Raw genomic sequence first — 22,400 nt, 5'->3', positions numbered from 1 at the left:
TCGGTCAGTATCGACAGTGTCTTTTTCCCCTCCATGATATTCCTGGTTATGTAATAAGAAGATCCGTTTAAATCACCATGACGACATCATGATGAAAAAGATGAAAAAACAATCATCTCAATCAGCCCCCAAAAGTTTCCCTATGTAAAGAAAGCTTCTACCCGATCAGTTCTGTGAAGATGACACTAGAGAAGATATCTGGTGAAATGATACCTTACAGTCTTAACTCACATCTAATTTTTCCTTTTAATGAACTCCCAAATGAGTGAAGAGGATTCTCCCATCGTAATGCAAAGCGTAATTACATAGCAAAAAGAAAAAAAAAAACATCGAGTACGGTTTCTTTAATATTGGCGCAGCCAACAATGAAAGTAATAAGACTGAGAACTCAATCCATAGTATCAAATCATACCTTCAAAGTTGTCGAGGTTTTCATAACTTATTCCACAGAAAAACTCATTATAGCTCAAAAAGAAAAAAATGAACTGGACGGTAAAATAAAATACATTCAACAATTTCTTGTCAAACTAGCTTCCATAAAAAAAAAAAAAAAAACTAAAAAGAAAACCAATTTGCTCCGTGGTTTAATTCGTCTGTTAATGATGCGTTTTATCAGTTGGGCAGTATCAAATGCAACACTTATTTCCAAAAATTTCGATTATCTTGCACTGAAATAGGATTGCTATAGTTATGTCTTAATTATGTCTCGGGTCACGGCAGTTAATTAATTCATTTTTGATTAAACTAATGATTTTAGAAGTAGTTTAATTTTCTTGCATCCGCGTTAATTACTGTTCTTTGGAGATAGCTATTATCCATATGAAATGTGTTATTTAGCGTAACTTTCTTTTTCTACATTCAATTTATAAGAATAAAGAAAAATCTTTAGAGATGCTCACGATTATCAACTCTCATTGAAGATCTTGTTCCTGAATCTCTAAATGCTCAGGATGATCTGCTCTTATTGAAAAATATCGTATTTCGAAATCCTAAAATACTTATGATGGTTATCTCTGATTGAAAACGATATTTTTTCTTAATCCTTAAATAAACCTCATTTACATGAGATGCGATCCGTTGAAAATTCAATCATGCAAAAATCCTTGTTGCTCTTTTTGAAGCTCTTTTTTATGATTAAAATGAAGAAACGTCGTAAATAAAGAATAAATTGTCAAGAATTATTGCCTTTTCTTGACAATTTGTGCTTTATTTACGTGCTTTTCTTTTTTTTCTTCAAAAACCTCAATCATAATTTACCACTAAGTATTTTCGATCGTCTTCTGTCACCTAAGTCATACAGCACTTCATATATGCCAATAATATAACTCAGTATTTCCGAAAAGTTAGAGCCAATTCAGCTTACAAACTTTATGACTGTACCATTATTAGATTTGGAGAGAGTACATGAAAAATGATGTAACCATTTTCAATCTGAAATTTCTTTTTTTTTCATTTACAATATTTGGATTTTATCCTATAAAAGGTCCATAACCTGAAAATAAAGTCTGAAACATTGCATGCAATGAACGAACAGTGCAGTTTTTCATGAAAAGTGTGTAAGTTAGAAAGTTAAATGTTTATAGTTTTCTTTATTATTCATTAAAGTGATTTGTTTATGCTGTTCGCAATAAGTAAAATAACTTAAAAGAATCGGTGGAAAAAAAAAACGGTGTAAGCATTATTAATCTAAAATATATTTTTCGCACTCACACTACTTTAATTACATCCCAGCAAAGGTCTTTAATTTTAACACTAAGCTTGAAACATAGCATACATAGTAGCAGCTGTACTGAATTATGTTATAGAAAAAAATACAGTGAAACCTGTGTAAGTTGACCACTTGCGGTGCAGTACTTTGGTGGTCAACTTATAAAGGGGGTAATGGTTTTTTTTTTTCCTTTCTTGCACCATGTATTCATTTTTTGAGAAATTGACACTTATTCTTTCTGTTCAACTCACTTTCATTGTTTAGCATTACTTTGAAACAATAATTTAAAATGTTATTTAAATATTTTTTGAGATTATTTTCCCAGAATGACATATAATGTGTCATGCAAATTTAAAATTTCAGTAAATTGTTTTTAAAAAAAAGTCTTATTGTTTATGAAAAGTTACTCATTTGATATTAATAGTTCCTAAAAATTCATAGCTAATCAAAAATTACAAATTTTTCGCTTTATTTTTTTTTCTCAAATACATTTATAACCCCATGATGATCTACTCAAACTCAAAAGGAGGTTTAGTTATGCTGCTGTTTCATTTAGTTGGTAAAATGCTGGTCTGACATCAAAAATATTCTTGGAAAGCTATAAAAAAAAATAATAATAAAATTAATTTGCTAAATAAAATTTTAAAAAATAAACCAAGTGGTCAACTTACAAAGGGTTTTTTACAATACTCCAAACCAAATTTGGTGTTCATTAGTGGTCAAGATAGACAGGTGGTCAAGATAGAGAGGTGGTCATGTTACAGAGGTTTTCCTTCATTATATAAGATAGGACAAATTTCGTTCCAGACAAAAGCGGTTAACATAGACAGGTGGTCAACTTACAAAGGTGGTCAACTTTAAAGGTTTTACTGTATAAGTGTTGTTTATCATGAACAATAACTATCTTTCTAATGGGCGCATTAGAGGCACTACCTTTTTACAGACCTAGTGCGACACCCCGATACAGCATCTATTTTTTCATGTAGCATCATTTTTGGCAGATACCAGTACCACGAAAATTTTGACGCACAGTTTCCCCACATAACTATAGAAATTTAGTTCCTATTGGCTATCTTTATCCTATACAAATGGGATTTGCGTCTGTCATTTGCAATAACTAAAAATACATAGAAAGATCGGTACAGTAAAAAAAAAAAACGAAACACGGTGTAGGTAACTTTTCAGTCCAAAAATTTACTCTTTCTCATTCACAATATTTTGATTTTTTTGCAGAAAAAAAATCCTTAATCTAAACATAAAATCTGAAACATTGCGTGCATAGTAAGAGCTCTGTACTGAGTTTTTTTATCTAAAAAAAGTTTAAGGGTCCTTTTTCGCCAAAAAATGACTAAATTTTGGTTTTCCCCGCAAATGCGATCCGCATATGACGGTTGCAATACATAAAAATACTTAGAAGAAAGACATACGTTGTTTCTGCCCATACTGTTAATGACACTTAAAGAACGTTTGAAAGGAGAAGAAAAATTGAATGGTTTTCAAAGGAGACGTAATGAATAGTACTTGGCACAGCTGAGATGAAATTGCAGTTGATCAAACACTGCAAAACTGCAGAATCTTAGAACAAACTGGATAGTGTTACTGTTAGTGAAATTTGAGGCGATTTTTATACTTCTCTTAGAACAAGAGTCTTAAGTCTTATGGAAGTAAGGACACTTGATAAGTGCCTTATTCAGTGTTTTTTTTTTATCACCCCCTCCCCCCTCTATCCAATCCTGCAAAGCAGTTGCCGTTTACGTTTCGTCTTGTCTTGAATATGACGAAAGGAAAGGTGAACGAATGGCATGCGTAGCTGCATGCCTTTATATGAGTTGAGCTACCTGAATTGCCATGACGCATGCCGTAGCACATGTGTTTTTCTTTCCCTATCGAGATCTGGAAGACGAAGTAGAATGGAAAACGCGCATGAGTGTAAGCAGTTTTAGAGGCAGAAGCATGCTGTACACAATGTGGTGATGCAGATAAGCTCAGTTTTAAAACTTCGTAGCTTTTTTTTTTCGAAAATATTTTGTATTTTTTGAGTTTTAAGATCGATATCGCGTTTGGCAATCCGAAACATCATCCAGCTTCCGCCAAAGTCATGAAAAAGGCTATGGCGATACATTTATGCGTTTCCCCCGTGACCCATTAACAAATCTTTCATGCCAACCGATGCAGAAAAATGTTGGGTTTATTTTAATCATTCGACTTTGATATAAGTCTCCAAGAATAAATAGTCTTTCAGTGAATGAATCTTCCAGTAGTCAACAGGATTTATACATAATGAGGTTCCGAAACCACGAGCACCCACATGAAAATTTGAGCAGAAATTTAAAGATCGAGTTCAATGCCTATCTTTGGTTAGAGAAAAATAAGTTAGAAATCACCCCATCAATTCCAGGTTCCAGCATTCAATCTTTTCACATATTTTTGTTCAAAAAAGTATAGGCTAACCAAGAGACCACACGATAGTGTAAGAGTGAAAAAAAATAAGTAGCAAGCAAAAGAGCATTATAAAACACGTTTTCGGATGCATAAATTATTTGTCCTTGTGTCCCCGTCTTCGAAATATAAAGTTTTAAACTCTGGCAAAAATTTTAAGAAAAGTCAAATTTATAGAGTTTCAGTCAGAAATAGAAGTCATCTTTCACATGGTTTGTAGATGCATGCAGATAGTGGAATTGCGTGATAAACTTATCACCAAATCTCTAAATTTGACGGGAAGTTGTTGAAATTTTTTAATGCCGCTCACTACAAAATATTCAGTTTGCAAAAGGGATAAATAAATAAAATCGCTGAAAATTAAAAATGTGCCAAGTGACACATTTTAAGGGAAAAAATGCCTCTATTACAGTCCGTAAAAAAAACGGAAGATGTAACCAACTTCAAATCAGCAAACAAGAGTAACTTCCAAACATTAACTTAAGAATTAGTGGACTACACATTTAGCTGTGGTTATTGTTGTCAACTTATTTTGAGAAAAAAAAAAGCTAAACAGATATGATAACTTGACGTCATGTAATTTACGCAGAAAGAAAAACTTAATGTGCAGAATGCAACATTAGGAATTTATAACTAGTGTTGAAGTCAGGTATGGTTAAATACGTATAAAGAATGGTACAAAGTTTGCTCTCATGATTCAAAGTTACTCTAAAAGACCGTATTTTACACATTCTTGTGAAGTTCCATAATTTGGAAGGGGTAAATTTAAAATTTAACTTCAAAATTGATGAAAATAAACAGTTTTACAATATGTTTTCAATCTATGCAATTTTTAACTTATTACTCAACACCGATAAAATATTGTTGAGATACATCCCTCTAATTTCAATTGAATTAATTTAAGGAGTGTCCATCCTACCAAGTGCAATGCCGCACCTCTTCAAATGCTATAGAGCACCGCCCCTATGAACGTCCCCCCCCCCCAACTCAAAATTAAGAAAATAACTCGCTGAAATTACCCCTTCCCCCTTCCCCTAAAAATTTCAATGGCGCAATCTGCACCATGAGCAGCCCCTCCTCATTGTCACCTCAGTTAATTTATCTCATTTCCACTTTTACACCTTTCATGCAACATATCGATAGTAATTTTTTACATTCTTCATATCAGTTGGCTCAATTTATATCTCGTTAAGTGCATTGTAATAGCCTGTAAATAAACACTGCCTGAGCGTTTATCCTTACAGTATTCTTGTTGATTTTGATCGTGGTAATGAAATGCCGCAACGAAAAGCGAAAATATCACTATCTTTTCAAATTGATTAATCCTTTCTTCCACTAAAGCTATTTTCGATCTTTCTTTATTAATGAAAAAAGTCCCATTAAAAATAAATTTCAGGGTTATTTGTGCTTATTTTTAGAGCTTGCTTGGTCTGGTAGGAGATCTGGGAAGATTACTCGTTTATTGAGCCCAACGTCGCTGGTTGACCATTAAATTTAGGGAGTGGCTGATATGCCAAGCGTAGAGTGCTTCTGTTTTTAAATTAATAATTCTAGATTTGCACTCTGACTTTTTGGCCCCCGTATTGAGCATGCTTTTATCTTTACTTACAATTGTCTCGAAACACTTAGCTTAAGTTCGATGCCCTATACTATTCTTAAAGAATATATTGCATTCCCTCGCGTCATTACAACAGTAAAAATACTCATGCTAATAGTTCCTTTTTTTTCCAATCATTTTCTACCTTAGACTAAGTGCAAATTGAAACAAAGTTTGCTTCTTCCCAATCCAATGACATCATGGCTAAATTGTGATTTTTAAAAATATATATTTAAAGTCATTTTTTTTTCTCAAATTGTTTAAATGCCGGTTTTTATATGTACACTTTATTTATGTACTTTATTACATATTTTATTTTACTATTTTATTTTATTGTCTTAAATTCATATAGCAAAGTATTTTTTCTTTAGAATGGCGTTTTCATTCTATTGTATCTCCTTTTTTCTAGTCGTTAATTCAAATAGCAAAACATGTTTTATGATTAAAACTAAAACTCTTGTGAATGTTGAAAAAAAAAAATCTATTTTTTTTTACCATCAGATTTATTGCATTTACAAGTTTAAAATTGACTTAATATCATTTTTATTGAGAATTTTCTTGGTTATTGGCAGCTACAGAGTTTCAGTTTGTACTTATAGTATTTTATCAGAAAAAAATATTGGGTATGCTGCCAATGGGCTCACAATGTACCCCATGCTCCGTGAATGTAATAAATAACAATTCTAAACTCCAGAGGTAAACTCCTAAGTTGCAAACGTGAAATGTTTAAGAATTTTGAGTCAAACATTTTATTGTTTTTTTTTTTTTTTTTTTTTTAATAGTACATTTTGTAGTTTAAACTGACGAAAGTGCAAAAGTCACTTGTATCGACGTACCAGAAACTTTAACTCTCGCTACGTTCAATGGAATAATTCTGGTGTAATGTGAAATGTCAAGCAAATTTTAAAAATGCATTTTGAGCAGCTTATTAAAATGCATTTTGATAGTCATCAGTAAAGCAACCTCTCATCCACAAAAAAAAAAAAAAACGTGAGAGTCGAAAATGTAAACATCGATTCGTCGGCGAAAGCACGGATATCATTTAGTATCGCAATCTTTTATCCTCGGAAAGAAAAAGTGAAGCATAAAGAAAAGATCGAAAAGTAAAAAAAGTAATGCATGGATTCACTCTCCTTGTATTTACATAATTGCCTCTTCGCTTCACTTCAAGCACACATCCGCATCAAGAATTTAATTGCTGCAGAATTCTACCCAATGACTCAATGGAGAATTTATGGCATCCAGAACCAAAATAAACAAGGAGCTACCGCTTATGATCAGAGTTCTGTAACAGCTCTCCATACCTATGATTCTCATAGTCAATTGTACTAAGATAAACTTAGAAAAATAATAGAATTATTGGAGTGGACACTAGGGATTTTTTCTTTTGATTAATTTATTTGAGTAGTGTACAACCAATGATTTTCATAGTCACTTGAACTCCGATTAATTTCAAAAAATTATAGAATAAAAAGAGTAGATACTAGGGATTTTTCTTATAATTAATTTAAATGAGTAGTGTATAACCAATGATTCTCGTGGTCAATTGAACCAAGATCAACTTCGAAAAATAATAGAATTATTAAAATGGACACTAGGGATTTTTTCTTCTGATTAATTTATTTGAGTAGTGTACAACCAATGATTTTCATAGACACTTGAACTCCGATTAATTTCAAAAAAATATAGAATAAAAAGAGTAGATACTAGGGATTTTTCTTATGATTAATTCACATGAGTAGTGTATAACCAATGATTCTCGTGGTCAATTGAACCAAGATAAACTTCGAAAAACAAGAAAACTAGTGCAGAAGATTCTAGCATTTTTTTCCTTTTATTAATTTATTTGAGTAGTGTATAACCAATCAATTCCCATAATCAATTGAACCGAGATGAATTTTTAAAATAATAGAATTAGTGGAGTGGATACTCGAGAGTTTTACTTTTGATTAACTTCTTTGAGCAGAGTATAGGTATAAAGATAAAATTTGAGTGTTCTTTTATTCGGAATGCTCTCTGAACTAAGTTAACAGCTTTAACCATACCAACTGAATTTGATGGAAATGAAAACTTCTTGCTTTGTCGGATGCGCAATTGTTTTTTATTTACATTTAACAGGAGGTATTCTACGAGTAAATAAAAGCAAAGTTCAATCAATAAAAGCAAAATATTGAAGAAAGCACAAAGTATCATTTTAAAATTCGAGCTTTCGGGTCTGTTGTCTGCCCTACTCATAGACTAATAATAAGAGTAGACCGAGCTTTCCCAGACTTGCTGATGAAAAAATTGGTTCATATGGATATATCATGTGACTGGTGGGAGGCTTGGCAAAAACTTTGGCAACATGTTGCTAGATGGCAACATTATCTATAGTTTGGCACTCGACATGTATTGTAAGACATAATGTGTTTTCATTATAATTTTTTTCCAGGTTCAGAGATTGAACTGTTTTTCTTTTAGTTATGCATTATTTTGACTTTAATAATTAGTTTTTGATCAGTTTTTAGTAACTTTTATTTCATTTGGAATTGGTCAGCGTTGGTGTGAACGTAACGGCATAAGCATTTTGCGTTAGCGCAGAAATGTACTAATCGGTATCTTCAATTGAAATTGTAGGTAAAACTCTTACCGTTTGCCGATTCTTTTTGGGCGCTTGCATCTTTAATTGCTTAGAGAGTAATTGAAATTGACTAAAGAAAATGCACAGTACTATCTAAACGAAAAACTCACTATATCAACAAAATATTTACAACTTAGAATAACAAATTTACAAATCGGACTCCATAAAAGATCATTCTTCCGTGTTCCATCAATTCTATTTGTTTTATTTCTCGCGGGCGTTGATCGTCTGCTACGATCAACGCCCGCTGTTGCTAGGATGTCCACCAGTCACATGGTTTGGTTTATGAGGAGCAAAAGGGTTGCCATAGCTCGATCTATTCTTATTATTAGTCTATGGCCCTACTAGACAATCAAATTTTATGGCTACAAATCTGTCATTGTATACACTTGCTCGTAGAAGCAATATTAAAGTCCTCACATGCGTAATTCACGCATTAAAACTCAAAGTACTACAGCTCGCAAATTTTGACGCTTTTTACCTTCAATGGAAAAGGTAGGCGGATCATTGAAGTTTTTTATATTAATTTGTATATTTTGCTTTTTCTTAAATAAAAACTGTCAAACATTCCAAATGTAAAACACTATAATATTACACATCTCTTTTTTTTTTAACTACCATCTTTTGTTTCATTCTTAAAAAGTGTTAGTCTAGACTTGATACTTATTATGGTCTTAAACGCTTTCGTATATTTCATTCCTTCAAAATAATTTTAACTCTGAGAAAAAACGTCAAAGACTATTTTCCCGCCTATACTTCCTCTTATTTCTAGAGATTTTTTTATACCTTAGATTGCGCAGATTTTGCTTTCAATTTGTTTTTTCTTTTCTCGAGAAATGACTCAGATAACCGCCTCTACTTGTATGCATCTGACATAATTCTGGCCGATATATATATATTCTGGCTACTGATGCATAAAAAGTGCACAACGTGTGCAAAACACACACAAAAAAACACTCGATTGGATTGTATATAGGTTTTATTTTTACGCCTGATGACCAAATAGTAAGTTAAAGATAGGCTTTCTTCCTGATAAAAAAAACTTTCTCTTTAATAAATATTTGAAAAAAAAAACAATACAAATAATTTTAAAGTCTTTGTGAAAATAACAGCAATCTCTGAGAAAAGAATCCTTTTTTATCTAGCTTGGAACAATTTATTTTGAACGTCTACCATCCAAAAAGCCAAAAAAAGTACAAAGTAAAACTACGTATAACTGAGACATCTTCCGATGTGATCCTAATGATAGAATCAGCCAACTGATTCCCAACGATTTCGATTCTGGAGTCGATCGGACTGATTTTTCGCTTGAACGCTTTCGTAACTCCTTTTCAGGTTCTTTTTCACGTTCTTTTACTTTCTATTTCATACTTTATCGTTCCATCAACTGAAGGCTGTGAATTCCGCATTCTGCAGTGTTTGCTTCAGATAGTCTTTCATCTAAGAACATTTTGCTTCGAAAGTTATTTCGTTGTTTTCAAAAAAAGAAGTGAAACTTTTTAACAAAAGTTAATTTTGATGAAAATATTACTAAATAATTTGTTAATGTATTTAATAGATCATTCTATATCATTTAATTGGCACTTAAAAATAAATCCTAAAATGTACCCTAACAATATTGATGGAATTTTACCGAATTTTCAGTTGAATAATAAATCCGTTCTTTTTCTTAAACTTACACCAGACTTAGACTAAAAAGATCAATATTAGTGATCGCCACACGTCACGCGGTGACTAAATCAAAAAACGTGGTGTCTTGAATGTTTAGTGACATTTGCCTTGTGTCATTCGCCACTCGTTTAATAATATTTTAGTGTCAACTCAAATCCCCCCTTCCAAGTGTGGTGGAGGTTGATATGAATACCATTAAATTTATTTAAATTGATAATTTTTATGTTTTAATAGCATTTTAAAAGCTAATTTGTTGGTTAGTTACCTTTTATTTATTTAAAGAATAAATGGCTTTTTGCTTACCAAGCAACCACTTCACTTTGAAAAGCTTCCCGCCAAACAGGATAATCAATTTAAAGGATCTATCCATATTTCTGAGGAGTTGAAGGTGGGAGAAGGTTCTAATGGAAGTAGGTGTGATGAAAGAGGAGAAGACGGAGGATGATAGTTTGGCAGAGATACTTGGCGGGCAAACTAGATATCATAACTTTTTAAGGCTGAGGGTTTTTGGGTTTAAGATGTGAAGGAATTCCTTTTTGTGCGGAAAAGTTAAAGGTTTTCTCGGCGGAGAAATTTTTACAACAGGATTGTTTTTGTTGAGTAGGATTACCCAAAAAGAGCCTCAAATTTCTTCCTTTCTATTTTAATGTTGATGGTACTTGAATCAAACCGTGATGATTATCCTAATGTCGTGGTAGCAAACAAAAGGACCTGGTTGCGGAAGGCTAGACTTATAAATCTGTTCTCAAATAAAAGTAAATCATTTTCAACATGTGTATAAAGTATTATCTTGAAAACATGAAGTGAATTCCTATGTTTCTTCATATCTGTTTTCGCATGTCCAACATGCGATCTTCAAGGAAACAACGGGCAAATGGCTTGTACTTACACAAGGACAGCCATACAGCCACCGCTTTAAAGGACAGCCACAGAGCCGTGAAAAGCATACTGCTGACATTAAATTCATTGGCCAAAAGGTGATTTTGCAAATCATCAACCATCAAAGGTACTGCAACCAATCAACTTGCAGGGTAAATGAGAAACTTTAGTTTCTTAATTATTATTTATCAATCTCCAATACATAAATTCAATGTTTTTTTTTTTTTTACTTCTCAAAGATATTTTACCATAAACTTATATAATTGCTTCACACATCATATCGCGTAAAATTAGTGTATTTACACTTTATTGAAGTTGTAAATTGTCATGGAATAATATAAGTAATTGCACATCTGTACATACAATAACATACGAGTATTTCATGATTAAAATAGTTTAAATGATCTTCTTATACAATTATTTTACTCCTGGCTTAAATTTTACTTATTTTTTTTTCTACTTCTATAAGTTTTACCTTAGCCATAAGAATCAAGAATTTGTCTTTTTAGATTTTTTTTCTTTACATTAAAGAAATCTTACGTCATTCCCCGGAATTTGTAGAATATTATAAATCTCGCCTTAAGAACATTTAAGATTGATCTGATATCGGTGGATTTCGTATATCCAACTGAATCACTGGGAAAAAAAGAAATAAAGGTTAAAAAAAGATAATTAAGATGAGTTTTTTGACCAATGCAATATTCTTCGTAAATAAAAAAAACCTTTCCGTATTCTCATTTAAGTATGCATTTGAAAATACAGTATGAAACACCATGAAAAGTTGTTAGTTAAAAAACATGTAAAAACTCTATCCAAAAGGAAAAAATTATAATTAAGGATAAAGGGAAATATTCTAACTCAAGATTTCTTCAGAAATGTAAAAGTGCAAAACTTTACTTTCTGAAAGAATTTAAATCCTTTAGTTTTTGTAATGCAAATATTTTGATTCAAACTTAGTTTTTGTTAAGATAACAACATGAAATTTTAGCGCCTATGTTGATGATATTCTTCTATTATTGTATTTTTTTATTTATTTATTCATTAATGATAATAATAATAAATATGTATCATAATTTTGATTAAAATCTGCAGGTAGTTTTCGCATGTGTAAGTTATAAGATAAAATTTCTAAACACGTTTGGTTGTTTAGGAAACATTGCAGGACAATATTTCAATATTGTAGTTCTTTTTTGACGTATTACGATAATACGGAAACACATTCAATAACATAGGGACAATAGTCTAATATTACAAGTACAAACGTTTTACTTCTGCTAACTTTTCTCATTGCAAAAGATAAAAAATTCATTTTTAGTGTTTTCTTTTTTACTAAAAAAGGGGGGGGGGGGAGAGACAAAAAAGATATAGTTCATTACGTAAAACTCGCATTTTCCATTACATTTTCAAAAACAAATATTTCAATTAAATTTCAATACTGAAAAATAAAATTAACAAAGTTTATGAACTCCTATAAATGCTCAAATTTAATACACATATTTTGCCCGAAAATACATTTAAATGTATTAAAACAAAATCTCTACAGTGAACACTAAAAACATTTGTTTGTTATTCATATTAACAAAGTAAATTAGTAAGTTAATTTATTATCAATCAGTAAATGCAAACAGGTAAAAAAACAAGCAAAATATTTTCAATGCGACTCTCTTTCCTTAATAATACGGAACAAAGTCATCAACTTTCATCAAACAAGAAGATTTAAAATAACTAATCACATCTCTTGATCAGCTTTTCCGTTTATAGCTCTTGACAATAATTTTCTCAGCATTTTAAAATATAGGCTTCCCTCGTATGACACGGTACTTGTACAATACGGTTTCGATATTACACGGTACCAAATTTGCGATTATTATAACACGGTTTCGATATGACACCCGGTACGAAACTTGAATTTAATACTTCATGGTTTTGATATAATACGAATGTTATCTTTAAAAAAGATGGAATATCATTTTTGTTTAGTGTTTGATAGCTCTAATAAAATTTACTTTGTTTTTTGAGCAATCACGATTGCTTATTGTTCTCATTTGGCTGTTTTTGGCGTTACGCTGATCTTATTTTTCCGCCAGCACCACCGTCGCGTCGACCGGCCTCACGATGCTGCTCCTCTTGCGAAAACCGTGTCTAGGTTGCGTCCATATCCTATACACACACCTACATATACACACACTCCTACACACACATACACACACTCATGCCTGCACACAGACACAAACACACATGCCTCCTTCACACACACACACGAACGCCTACATGCACAGCACTGCATACACAACACTCACACACATGCATACATACACTCCATACACATACGCACCCACACACATGCGCCTACACAAACACACACACACGCATACATACACACACACGCTCGTGATTACGAAAAACATAATTTGAATTCAAGATGCCAAAAATTCAAATTAATATAATTTTTATTAAACTTGGTTTCGATATAACACGGTACACATACCTTGATTTACAATATTTCTAAGTCTCGTATTACACGGTTTCAATGAAACACGAAACACTGTTTCGATACAACACGATACATATTGACATGATTTTTACTATCTAAATGATTAATTAGTTAGTAGTGAAAAAAAAAAATAAGTTAAAAAGTTATTTCTAAAAAAGTCTCGTATAACACGGTTTCGATGAAACACTGTTTCGATACAACACGATACATATTGACATGATTTTTACTATCTACAGGATTAATTAGTGAAAAAAAATAAGTTAAAAAGTTATTTTTAAAAAAGTCTCGTATTACACGGTTTCAATGAAACACGAAACACTGTTTCGATACAACACGATACATATTGACATGATTTTTACTATCTACATGATTAATTAGTGAAAAAAAAATAAGTTAAAAAGTTATTTTTAAAAAAAGTCTCGTATAACACGGTTTCTACACCACACGGAACGAATTAACCGTGTTATATGAGTTACGCCTGTGCACGAAAATTGAATTAAAAATCCTCATTACTAGCCATCTACAGTAGCGAATAGCAGTACTAATATACATCAATTTCATTGTTTTCTGAATGAATCTTCTATTGTGATACTGCAAAAGAAAAAACAATGTTCTTACCGAATCGGTAAGACAGTTTCATTGTTGCATAAAGGCTCCTTATTGTTTTCAGATCTCCCGAAACACCGATTTTAACATCATCTAACACCGGTTTATCCCATGAAAATGAAGATAACATTGAGAATAATGTTTCGAAACCTTGCCCCTCGCTCTCATTTTTAGAAATGAGATTTCACATTCTTAACATTCAATAGAAGGGTCATTTCATACTATTTCAATTATGTTCAGTTATTTATTTTAGTATCAGCCCCATGTTTTTCCTCGCATTTCCGCATTTTCTGCGTCGAAACTATCTGTGCGTGAAATTGAAAAATTCATATTTTGGAAAAGTTACGTATTGGTAAATATTTTGTTTAGAAAGATTCAGAAACTGAGTATATTTGTCTTTCTTGAGGATTTTTCAAGTTTGTTCTTTCTTTTTACTTAACTTATTTTTCTCATTAAATAGCTAAAAACCAAGGCAAGAAATCAAAAATGTTTTTTATATACAGTCAATTCGCGGTAACTTGAACCTAAAGGGACGGACGAAAAACTTCAACTTATCGAAAGTTCGACTTACCACTAGTTTCGGTTTTCGACAATTTAATATTAAAAACCATCGAATATTTTAACTAATATGTTTATATAACAGACAAAATTACAGAACTTTAAAGTTTTTAAGCACAATATACACAGTTTAATCAAAAATATTGAGAGAAAAAAATCAAAAGCATAGTTTTAATTTCGATACTGCTGGAACCACTTGAATTCTACTTCAGGAAAGGTGCACATCTTCATTCGTTTCTAATTCGAATTCTACCCCTTTAGAAGTTTCTCTTTCTTTTAATATGATTAACAGAGTGTATTTGCTTAGACATTTTAATAGTAAAGAAAACTCACTGTCTCCCAGGAACTTAAAGCTAAAGATCGAACTAAAGAATGAAGGGAAACGCATCTTAAGTTAAGTCAGCCTTTAAATAAAGGTACCATCAGTTGACTTGACAGCTTAAAAGCGAATGTCAACGTGTAAACTGTGCAGTACAACAAAAGAAAACAAGCTAACTCATTTCCGCACATGTAATAATTCTTTTATCGCTCATTGGCTCAACAGGTGCTCTTCTTGATTTTTCTTGCGAGGTGTATTGTGATGGAAATAGTTTTATTTATTAGAGAAAAATATTAGTGAATTAATTTTTCTCCCACAGTCACTTGTTTCTGTATTTGTCCTTTTTCTTTCGTTCTTTCTAAATAAATTTCAAGTCATCTTTAAAAACGCTTCGAGTTAAAGGAAGTTAACTTCGAGTTATTGAGAATATTTAGCATGGAATTGAAGACAAAAAGGTCGGGACTAGGAATAAACTTCGAGTTATAGTAATTTTCAAGTTATTGGACTTCGAGTTATCGCGAATTGACTGTATAATGTATTTTGATTTATACTTGTGGTATTTATTTGATTGAAATCATGAAGGGTTTTATTGTTTTGTGTTCTGAAAACATTCTGAGAACTTTTCAAAGATCCCGAAAATTGCTCGAAATGCCAATTTTCCAACATATTTCTCACGTGGAAAACATTTTCCTGTTCCGATTTTTTAATGGTATTCCCACTTTTTACAAGCATATTTTTGAAAAATATCGTCTTTTTCCCTTCTAAATTATGCAACACAGCATTTCTCAAAATTTTCAAAAATAGTCCTTTCCTTTAGCTTGTAACTCAAAACAGGGAGCGAGTATTTAAATGAAACTCAAACTCGAAGATTATGTACCTTGACAAATAATACCTAGAATCTAAATTTCATTATGTTATTTGAATTTGTCTTTGGCATAATAAAGTGGGCAAATGATTTTTGAGGTATTTTTTCAAGTGGGTAAGTTTGAAGGAGTGCAAAGGTGACTTAGAATAGGGAAGGGGGGGGGGGGAGAAGCAAATGCTGAAAAATATTTCAAATTTGTTTCTTCATCCCTCTAAACCATATGGATGCGAAAGGGGCACACAGGAAGATGTGTGTTTTGCTGCAACAACTTAAAATAAAAATCGAAAAATCCGGGCTTCATTGCAGTATCAGCCCTATTCCAACTACTCTGCTAAAGTTTAAGAGCAATGACAGCGTTTGTTTTTCTACAGTAAGAGTTTCTTTGTTTTAGCAGAAACGAGCGAACTTATATCACTGACTTCGACAACTGAGAACATAGCTTAAACTATGACAATTTTTCACTCAATCATTATTATTATCACTTTAGCTGCTCAAACCTAAGAATGGGAAATTCTGGAAGCAAGGATCAGGGTAGGATGTGTAGAATTTACATGTGCTCCTCAATAATACTGAGTCCTCATAATATTATTAGTTAAACAATTAACATTCATTTAAAATTATTCTTCATTGTTTATAATCAATTAGTAACTGTTAATTAATGTTTTCGTTGGAAAAAAGCAAAAAATTTAATTTTAGTAGAAAATTTCCTAATGTAGAAAATTCAAATAATGTTTAGTAGAAAATTTCCTTAAATTTCCCTAAATTTCCTAAAATTTCCGGAGTTTAATAACATATTCTGAAAATTACATAAGTAATTTTTGGAGTATATTATTAAGCTCCGTAATAAAACTATTTTTCAAAAGCAGCGCGCATCAGAATAATCTTAATAATAAATACCGCAATAAAATTTGAGTTTTATTCCAGTGTTAAAACTGGGAATTCGGAAAAGTTCTTGAAACTAATAACAAATCTTTCAGTTTTAATAGTAGTGCATTAAGCAACTATTTATCACGTTCTTTAAAACTAATAAGATTTATTATTGCATGCTAGTATATTGAAAAGATTAAATCAATGCAAAAAATAAACCAAATTGTTAATCAAAAGTCATAGCTCAATATAGTTTTTATTCCTATACTTAATATAAATCAGTATTTTTAGAGGTTCTCACAACAATTATTTTCACAATTCTAACTTCATGAATTTTGTACTTTTAATCTAAATACAGGATTTAAATGCCATAAATGCATGTTTACATATGAAACATGAAATAAATGCATTAAAGCCTTTTATTTTTCGTGATTACATTTATTTATTTTGGACCATAGCACAAATGCGTAACCTAAATTCATATTCTTTATATAAAATATATCAAGTACAAATAATTTATAAATTTTATATTTTACTTGTTATTGTGACATCAGAATCTTAAAAATAGCAAAAAATTAATCTCTTTGAAATTTAGATTAATTTTATTTTCAAATCAGTACAAATGAAAAACTTCAATTTAAAGCATTGCATTCACAGTGTCATGCTTCTACACTTAATTCGAGGCGAGCTGCGTTGCACGGTCTACGTCGAAAATAAATGTTGTGACAAGTGCGCATGTTCAACAATCAAGCTTAAATAGAAGAAAGAAATAATACTTTAAAATTCCTCGTCCACGTGTAGCAAAGATCAATTTTATGACTAAAAATTTAAATTTAGACTTTTCTATTTATTCTTTGGACCTTTTTTTTAATTCTGAAAATTCGGTCATTATTTCTAATAGGCGTACTATTCCACGGATTTTCATCGGGTACTTTCAAAAGTAAGTAAATGAATAAGAAGCATCAACATAAGTTTTAAAACGTTAATAAAAACTTTTTTTTAAATTCAAGAACACTTCTATGAACTAAATCTTGTAGAGCATTCATAGTATAAATTAAAAACTTGGTTTCCTCTTCCTCGAGATTATTCAATTCCAAAGATTTATTTTTGCACACATTGTCGATAAATTTTAAAGAATCTTTACATTCCCTGTTTTATACAAATTTAATATTTGGTTATTAATACTACAAATATTTCCAGGTGATCAAATGGTCCAGGGGAAAATAATTTAGAAAACATTCATATTTTCAAGAACAAAACACGTTAAAACTTAATTTTAAAAAATTGTTAGTATACAAATAAGCAGAATTTTTTTTTTTTAAAAGTTTAGTTTGCTCTTTTTTCGTGTCGTGTATTTCCGAACACAAAAAAGTCAGTAAAACATAACATCCCAAAAAGTCTGAAATCAAACATAAGAGCTGGAAAACTATTCAAATTGCACATTTTTTTAATTCAAACACGCTCCTTTTTCATATAGAAACTTCTTTTCTTCTTTTCAAAGTAACAAAACTTCACTGAAGTAAACTTTGAAAAAAGCTTCTTGTTGATTATATTTTTTTGTCGTTAAAGCAACAAACTTCTCAAACACTTGAGCTTATACGCTTAAAAATAAATTGAAAACGCACTCATAAATTTAACTTATACTGTTATTTTCATTGTTATGTATAATTAAGAATGTTGTTTAACTCAAAATGGCTGTTATTAAAACACTAAAAATCAAACGTTAAACTTTATAACTTCATTTCCATAATGAGCCAATATTAATGTGTAAAATTACAGTTATATATATATATATAGTATATAGTCTACTCTCTGTAACTCTAAGTCCCAAGTGGTTGACAAAAACCTTTGAGTTATTTATAGTTTGAGTTATGAGAAACTCCCACAGCCTTCTCAAGAGTTTTGATCCCAATAGAAACTTCGAGATAAAGGAATGTTCAAATTATAAGGTTTTCAGTTATAGCGAGTTTATTGTAGTTATTACGCATCTAAATTCATAATATAGAAATTTTAAGACAACGGAAGTCTAAATAAGTTAATCTTACATGCTTGAAAATAGTTTGAAAGTATACCCCCCCCCCCCCCAAATTTAAGGTACCATATTTTTGGCAGCATCATCCATTATTAAGTATGATGTTTTACCCCCAATAGTTGTAAATAAAAAACTGAAAATCAAGCATTCAACTTCAAACTTCACATTAACAATGAACCAGTGAATATCTCATTAATTTAAAATATAATTACTAAATAATAATTTCTAAACAAAAATTAATTTAAAGTAATAATCAATAATTACTTTTAAAGTAATAAATAACAATTAATTTTAAAGTAAAAAGTAATAATTACTTTAAAGTAACGAGTAATACTTACTTTGAAGTAGTAAGTAACACTTACTTTAAAGTAATAAGTAATAAATGCTTTACCAAGAAAAAATTAATTTAAATACAGGATAAATACATTAGAATACTTAAGATCAACGAAAATTAAATAATTAAACTATAAATATGCAAGTTTCCGTCCCGAAACATACTCCCCCTCCCATTCTTTATGGCTTGTTCTATACCAAATTCAATCTGAATGCAATTATGCTTTTCTGACGCAATCTTTTTAACACATTGTGGACGGATCGCAATGATCTTCGTGATTTTCTTTTTTCTTGAAATAATCCTTCATTACAATCACAAGGTTTTCTACACTCGTAAATCAAATGTAACTTCTTATTATTTTCGTGAACCTCACACCGATTTCCAAAGTATGTTCAGGACTAAAAATAATCGGTCGTCATGGAATTTTGCACCAAAATTTCATTTCGGCTAATGTGATATTACATGATGTCGTCTTTTGGGACGCTTCTCTTTTTCTAAAAAAATAATTATCTGACGACTGTAACATTAATGGTTAAGCTGATTGTGCTGTTTTTTATTTTGCTGAGAGCTAAGAAAGGTAGAAGTATGCATGTTTACATAAAAACACAAACATCTAAATGACATGACCAATTTCTAATACGTCTTTAATAGACATTGGCATTTTAATAATTGTTCCCTTAATTATAATTTTTGTCAGTCGCCCCTTTTTTCAAAAACCAAACAAAGAAGAAAAAACCAATAACTAAACAACAAATTAACTTTTAAAGTGTTTCCAAAACATAAAAATTATCAGTTTAAATAAAAGTTACAAATGACATCAGCATTAATATTTAATACCATTGATTTCCTCTTTCCCCATCGAAACCGATGTTCGTGGGGAAAGTGGCGACCGAGTTGCGAATGATACTAAAATTTTTAGTCGCCACTTATTCTTTATTAAGTCAAAACGTGGCGAGTGGCGACCGCTAATCTCGATCTCTATTCGAGTCCCGCATTCATACCAATCTACAATGTGTTCAGAAATTTGTTTATTCGACCCAGGTTTGAAAGATCGGTACAGTTTTAAATCACTCACCTCAGTAGCTGCTGTTGGAAAAAGCGAAGAGAAGTCATAATCCCATCCGTGGGGGCAACCGGTGGCATTGGAAGCGTGCCACGAGTCGTTCCCGATCCCACACCGGCTCCCGTTTCCGGCCGCATCCGGCGTCCGGCACCGGTGATCCGGCACTAGCAGGATAAAAATCTGGATCCAGTAACTGAGAGAAAGGTAGGCTATGGCCGTGAGCAGGAAAACAAAACAGAGGAGCCGCTGGTAGAGTCCGAACTCTCCGGCCTCGGAGAGCGCCGCGTTGAAGCCCATGGCTAAGGGATGGAGGACATGATGATGGTGATGCGGAGGAGGAGGGCTCTCAAGGGGTGAGCGGCATCTCTGAGAGCGCGCGAGCTTCTGGGGGAGAGAGGGATAGAGAGAAAGGAGTCGAGAGGAGAGCGCGGCACGCGAACGGCTATTTATAGGGAAGCTTCGCGATCAACTGGTTGGTCGCGTGAGACCGGTTCCCCTCGAGAGCTCTTCTTTGTTCGATTGGCGAGCGGACGATGCCGATCGGTATTTCGCCAACCGCGGGCCCCCGGGGGATGGACGAAGATGTCGTCGAATCATGCTCTTTCCTCCACACCACACCACCAGACGCACGGCGAGACAAGTCGCATGCTGCCACTCAATCCCAAAATTAGCACTCAATTACACTATATCACACCCATATAGTTCTCACTCACAAAAATGGAATTACATATTTGTAAAAAAGGCAAAAAAAAGGTGGAGGGATAAAAAAAAAATTCTCAACAAAGCCAAAGAAAAAGGAAGGCTGCTTTGAGATTGAACTCATCAGCATTGGAAATCTCAAAGTATTAAGTACCAGAACTACAAAGCAACATCAAATGGATAGTTAGGCAACGCACTACAAAATCCAAAAAATGCATACTTTGAAGCGGCAGCCGCCAAATTTTGAAAAGATATAAAATGGGGAGAGAATGTAATGAATATACAAATGCCTGGTGTGGAAATAATCATTTACCACCCACCTGGCCAAAGAAAAATTCACTAAAATTGTATCAAAAAATAATAATAATAATAATAATAATAATAATAATAAATAAAATAAATAAATAAAACAAAATAATAATAATAATTAAAAACAGAAGGCATTGTGTACATTCATCACAAATGAAAAACAAAAAAGTGAGTGGGGGTTTCGTCCGCTCTGCTACATCAAAAAGGATAAGTGTAGCAAAGCTTCCAATGGAAACACACCATCTCACATCCAAGAAAGAGCACTTGCTTGTTAAGTCCGAAGCAAAAGTCAAATCCTTGTCCATCTGATCGAGTTCAGTCCAATTGTCAACGAAAAAAAAAAGCGAAAAGATGATCCATGAAGAGAAAACAGAGGTAAATAAATCAAAATTCAGGCAGGGTCAACTTTTAAACTATATTAACACATCCACTTGCTACCTTCACACGCACGTGCTTTGAAAATCTTGTATCATTCGTTAAACAGTTAAAAGGGTTACAGTTAACTAATCTCAAAAAAGCAATCTTGAAAATGAAAATTCTTTAAAATGTTTTCGGAAAAACCTAAGGGAAAATTGTTGTATTGAAGAAGAGTTTGGAGAACTAGAAGTTCTTTATTAAAAGCAGATTCAGTGTTACAAATTCTGGAAATTCTTAGTGCTTGTGAAACAATGAAGCCATTAAAACCTTTTTTACTGAGGCATGAGTCCCAGTTTTGAAGACTGGGAAGCAAAAATCTCTTCTTTTGTCATAAATGGAGGTAAAACAGGCAGAATTTAAAACAATGCTTATATCAAGAAAGTTGGCTGAAGACAAGGAGGTACAACAATTTTCCCTTAGTTTTTTTTTTTCTCTTTTCTACTTTCATTTGTGTTCTTTTATGGATTGTATACATATGTAGAGAGAAAGAGCGGAAGGGGGGGGGGAATCAGAGTTGTTTTAAGGGTTTGAAATCACGATACAAAAGTGTTATTGTTATTAAGATTGTTTTTAGTTGCCAAAATGATCTGCTTTTGTGTGTCCATTAATCATGACACGCTATTTTCAACATGTTTCACCCCCGCTTCCTTCTGCAGATTTTGTTAGCAAAATGTCCCACTTCTGCTTACCTTTGTCACATATCTTACTATATTACATAATCAAATTGTTATAAAAAATGTGTGATGTCACTTGTTACCTCCTCCCTCGCCCTTATCACATATTGTTACAATTTCCTTCCCCCCCCCCCCATATCTTAACGTCATTTAGGGACGAGCCCTTTGGAGTAGTTTTAAATAATTTAATCTGGCCATGTCACGATGCGAAACAGATCTCAGTATTATTCCGTTAATGGGAATAATCCC

The 22,400-nt window shown here is 32.1% G+C and overlaps 1 protein-coding gene across 1 annotated transcript in view; it reads right to left on the bottom strand.

Annotated features, from left to right (window-relative positions):
• Window positions 1-1,469: 1,469 nt before the first annotated feature.
• LOC129231166 (glycerophosphocholine cholinephosphodiesterase ENPP6-like) overlaps window positions 1,470-22,400 on the bottom strand; it is a 165,211-nt gene continuing 144,280 nt past the window's right edge. Inside the window, exons 6-7 of the mRNA XM_054865414.1 lie at window positions 10,925-11,044; window positions 1,470-1,492 (exon numbers count right to left, since the gene is read on the bottom strand). Of these exons, the coding sequence (XP_054721389.1) occupies window positions 1,470-1,492; window positions 10,925-11,044 (143 nt within the window). The remainder of the gene's footprint in view (window positions 1,493-10,924; window positions 11,045-22,400) is intronic.

Source organism: Uloborus diversus, chromosome 10, assembly GCF_026930045.1.
Source record: "Uloborus diversus isolate 005 chromosome 10, Udiv.v.3.1, whole genome shotgun sequence".
NCBI lineage: Eukaryota > Metazoa > Arthropoda > Arachnida > Araneae > Uloboridae > Uloborus > Uloborus diversus.
This window is presented reverse-complemented; position numbering and strand designations above follow the sequence as displayed.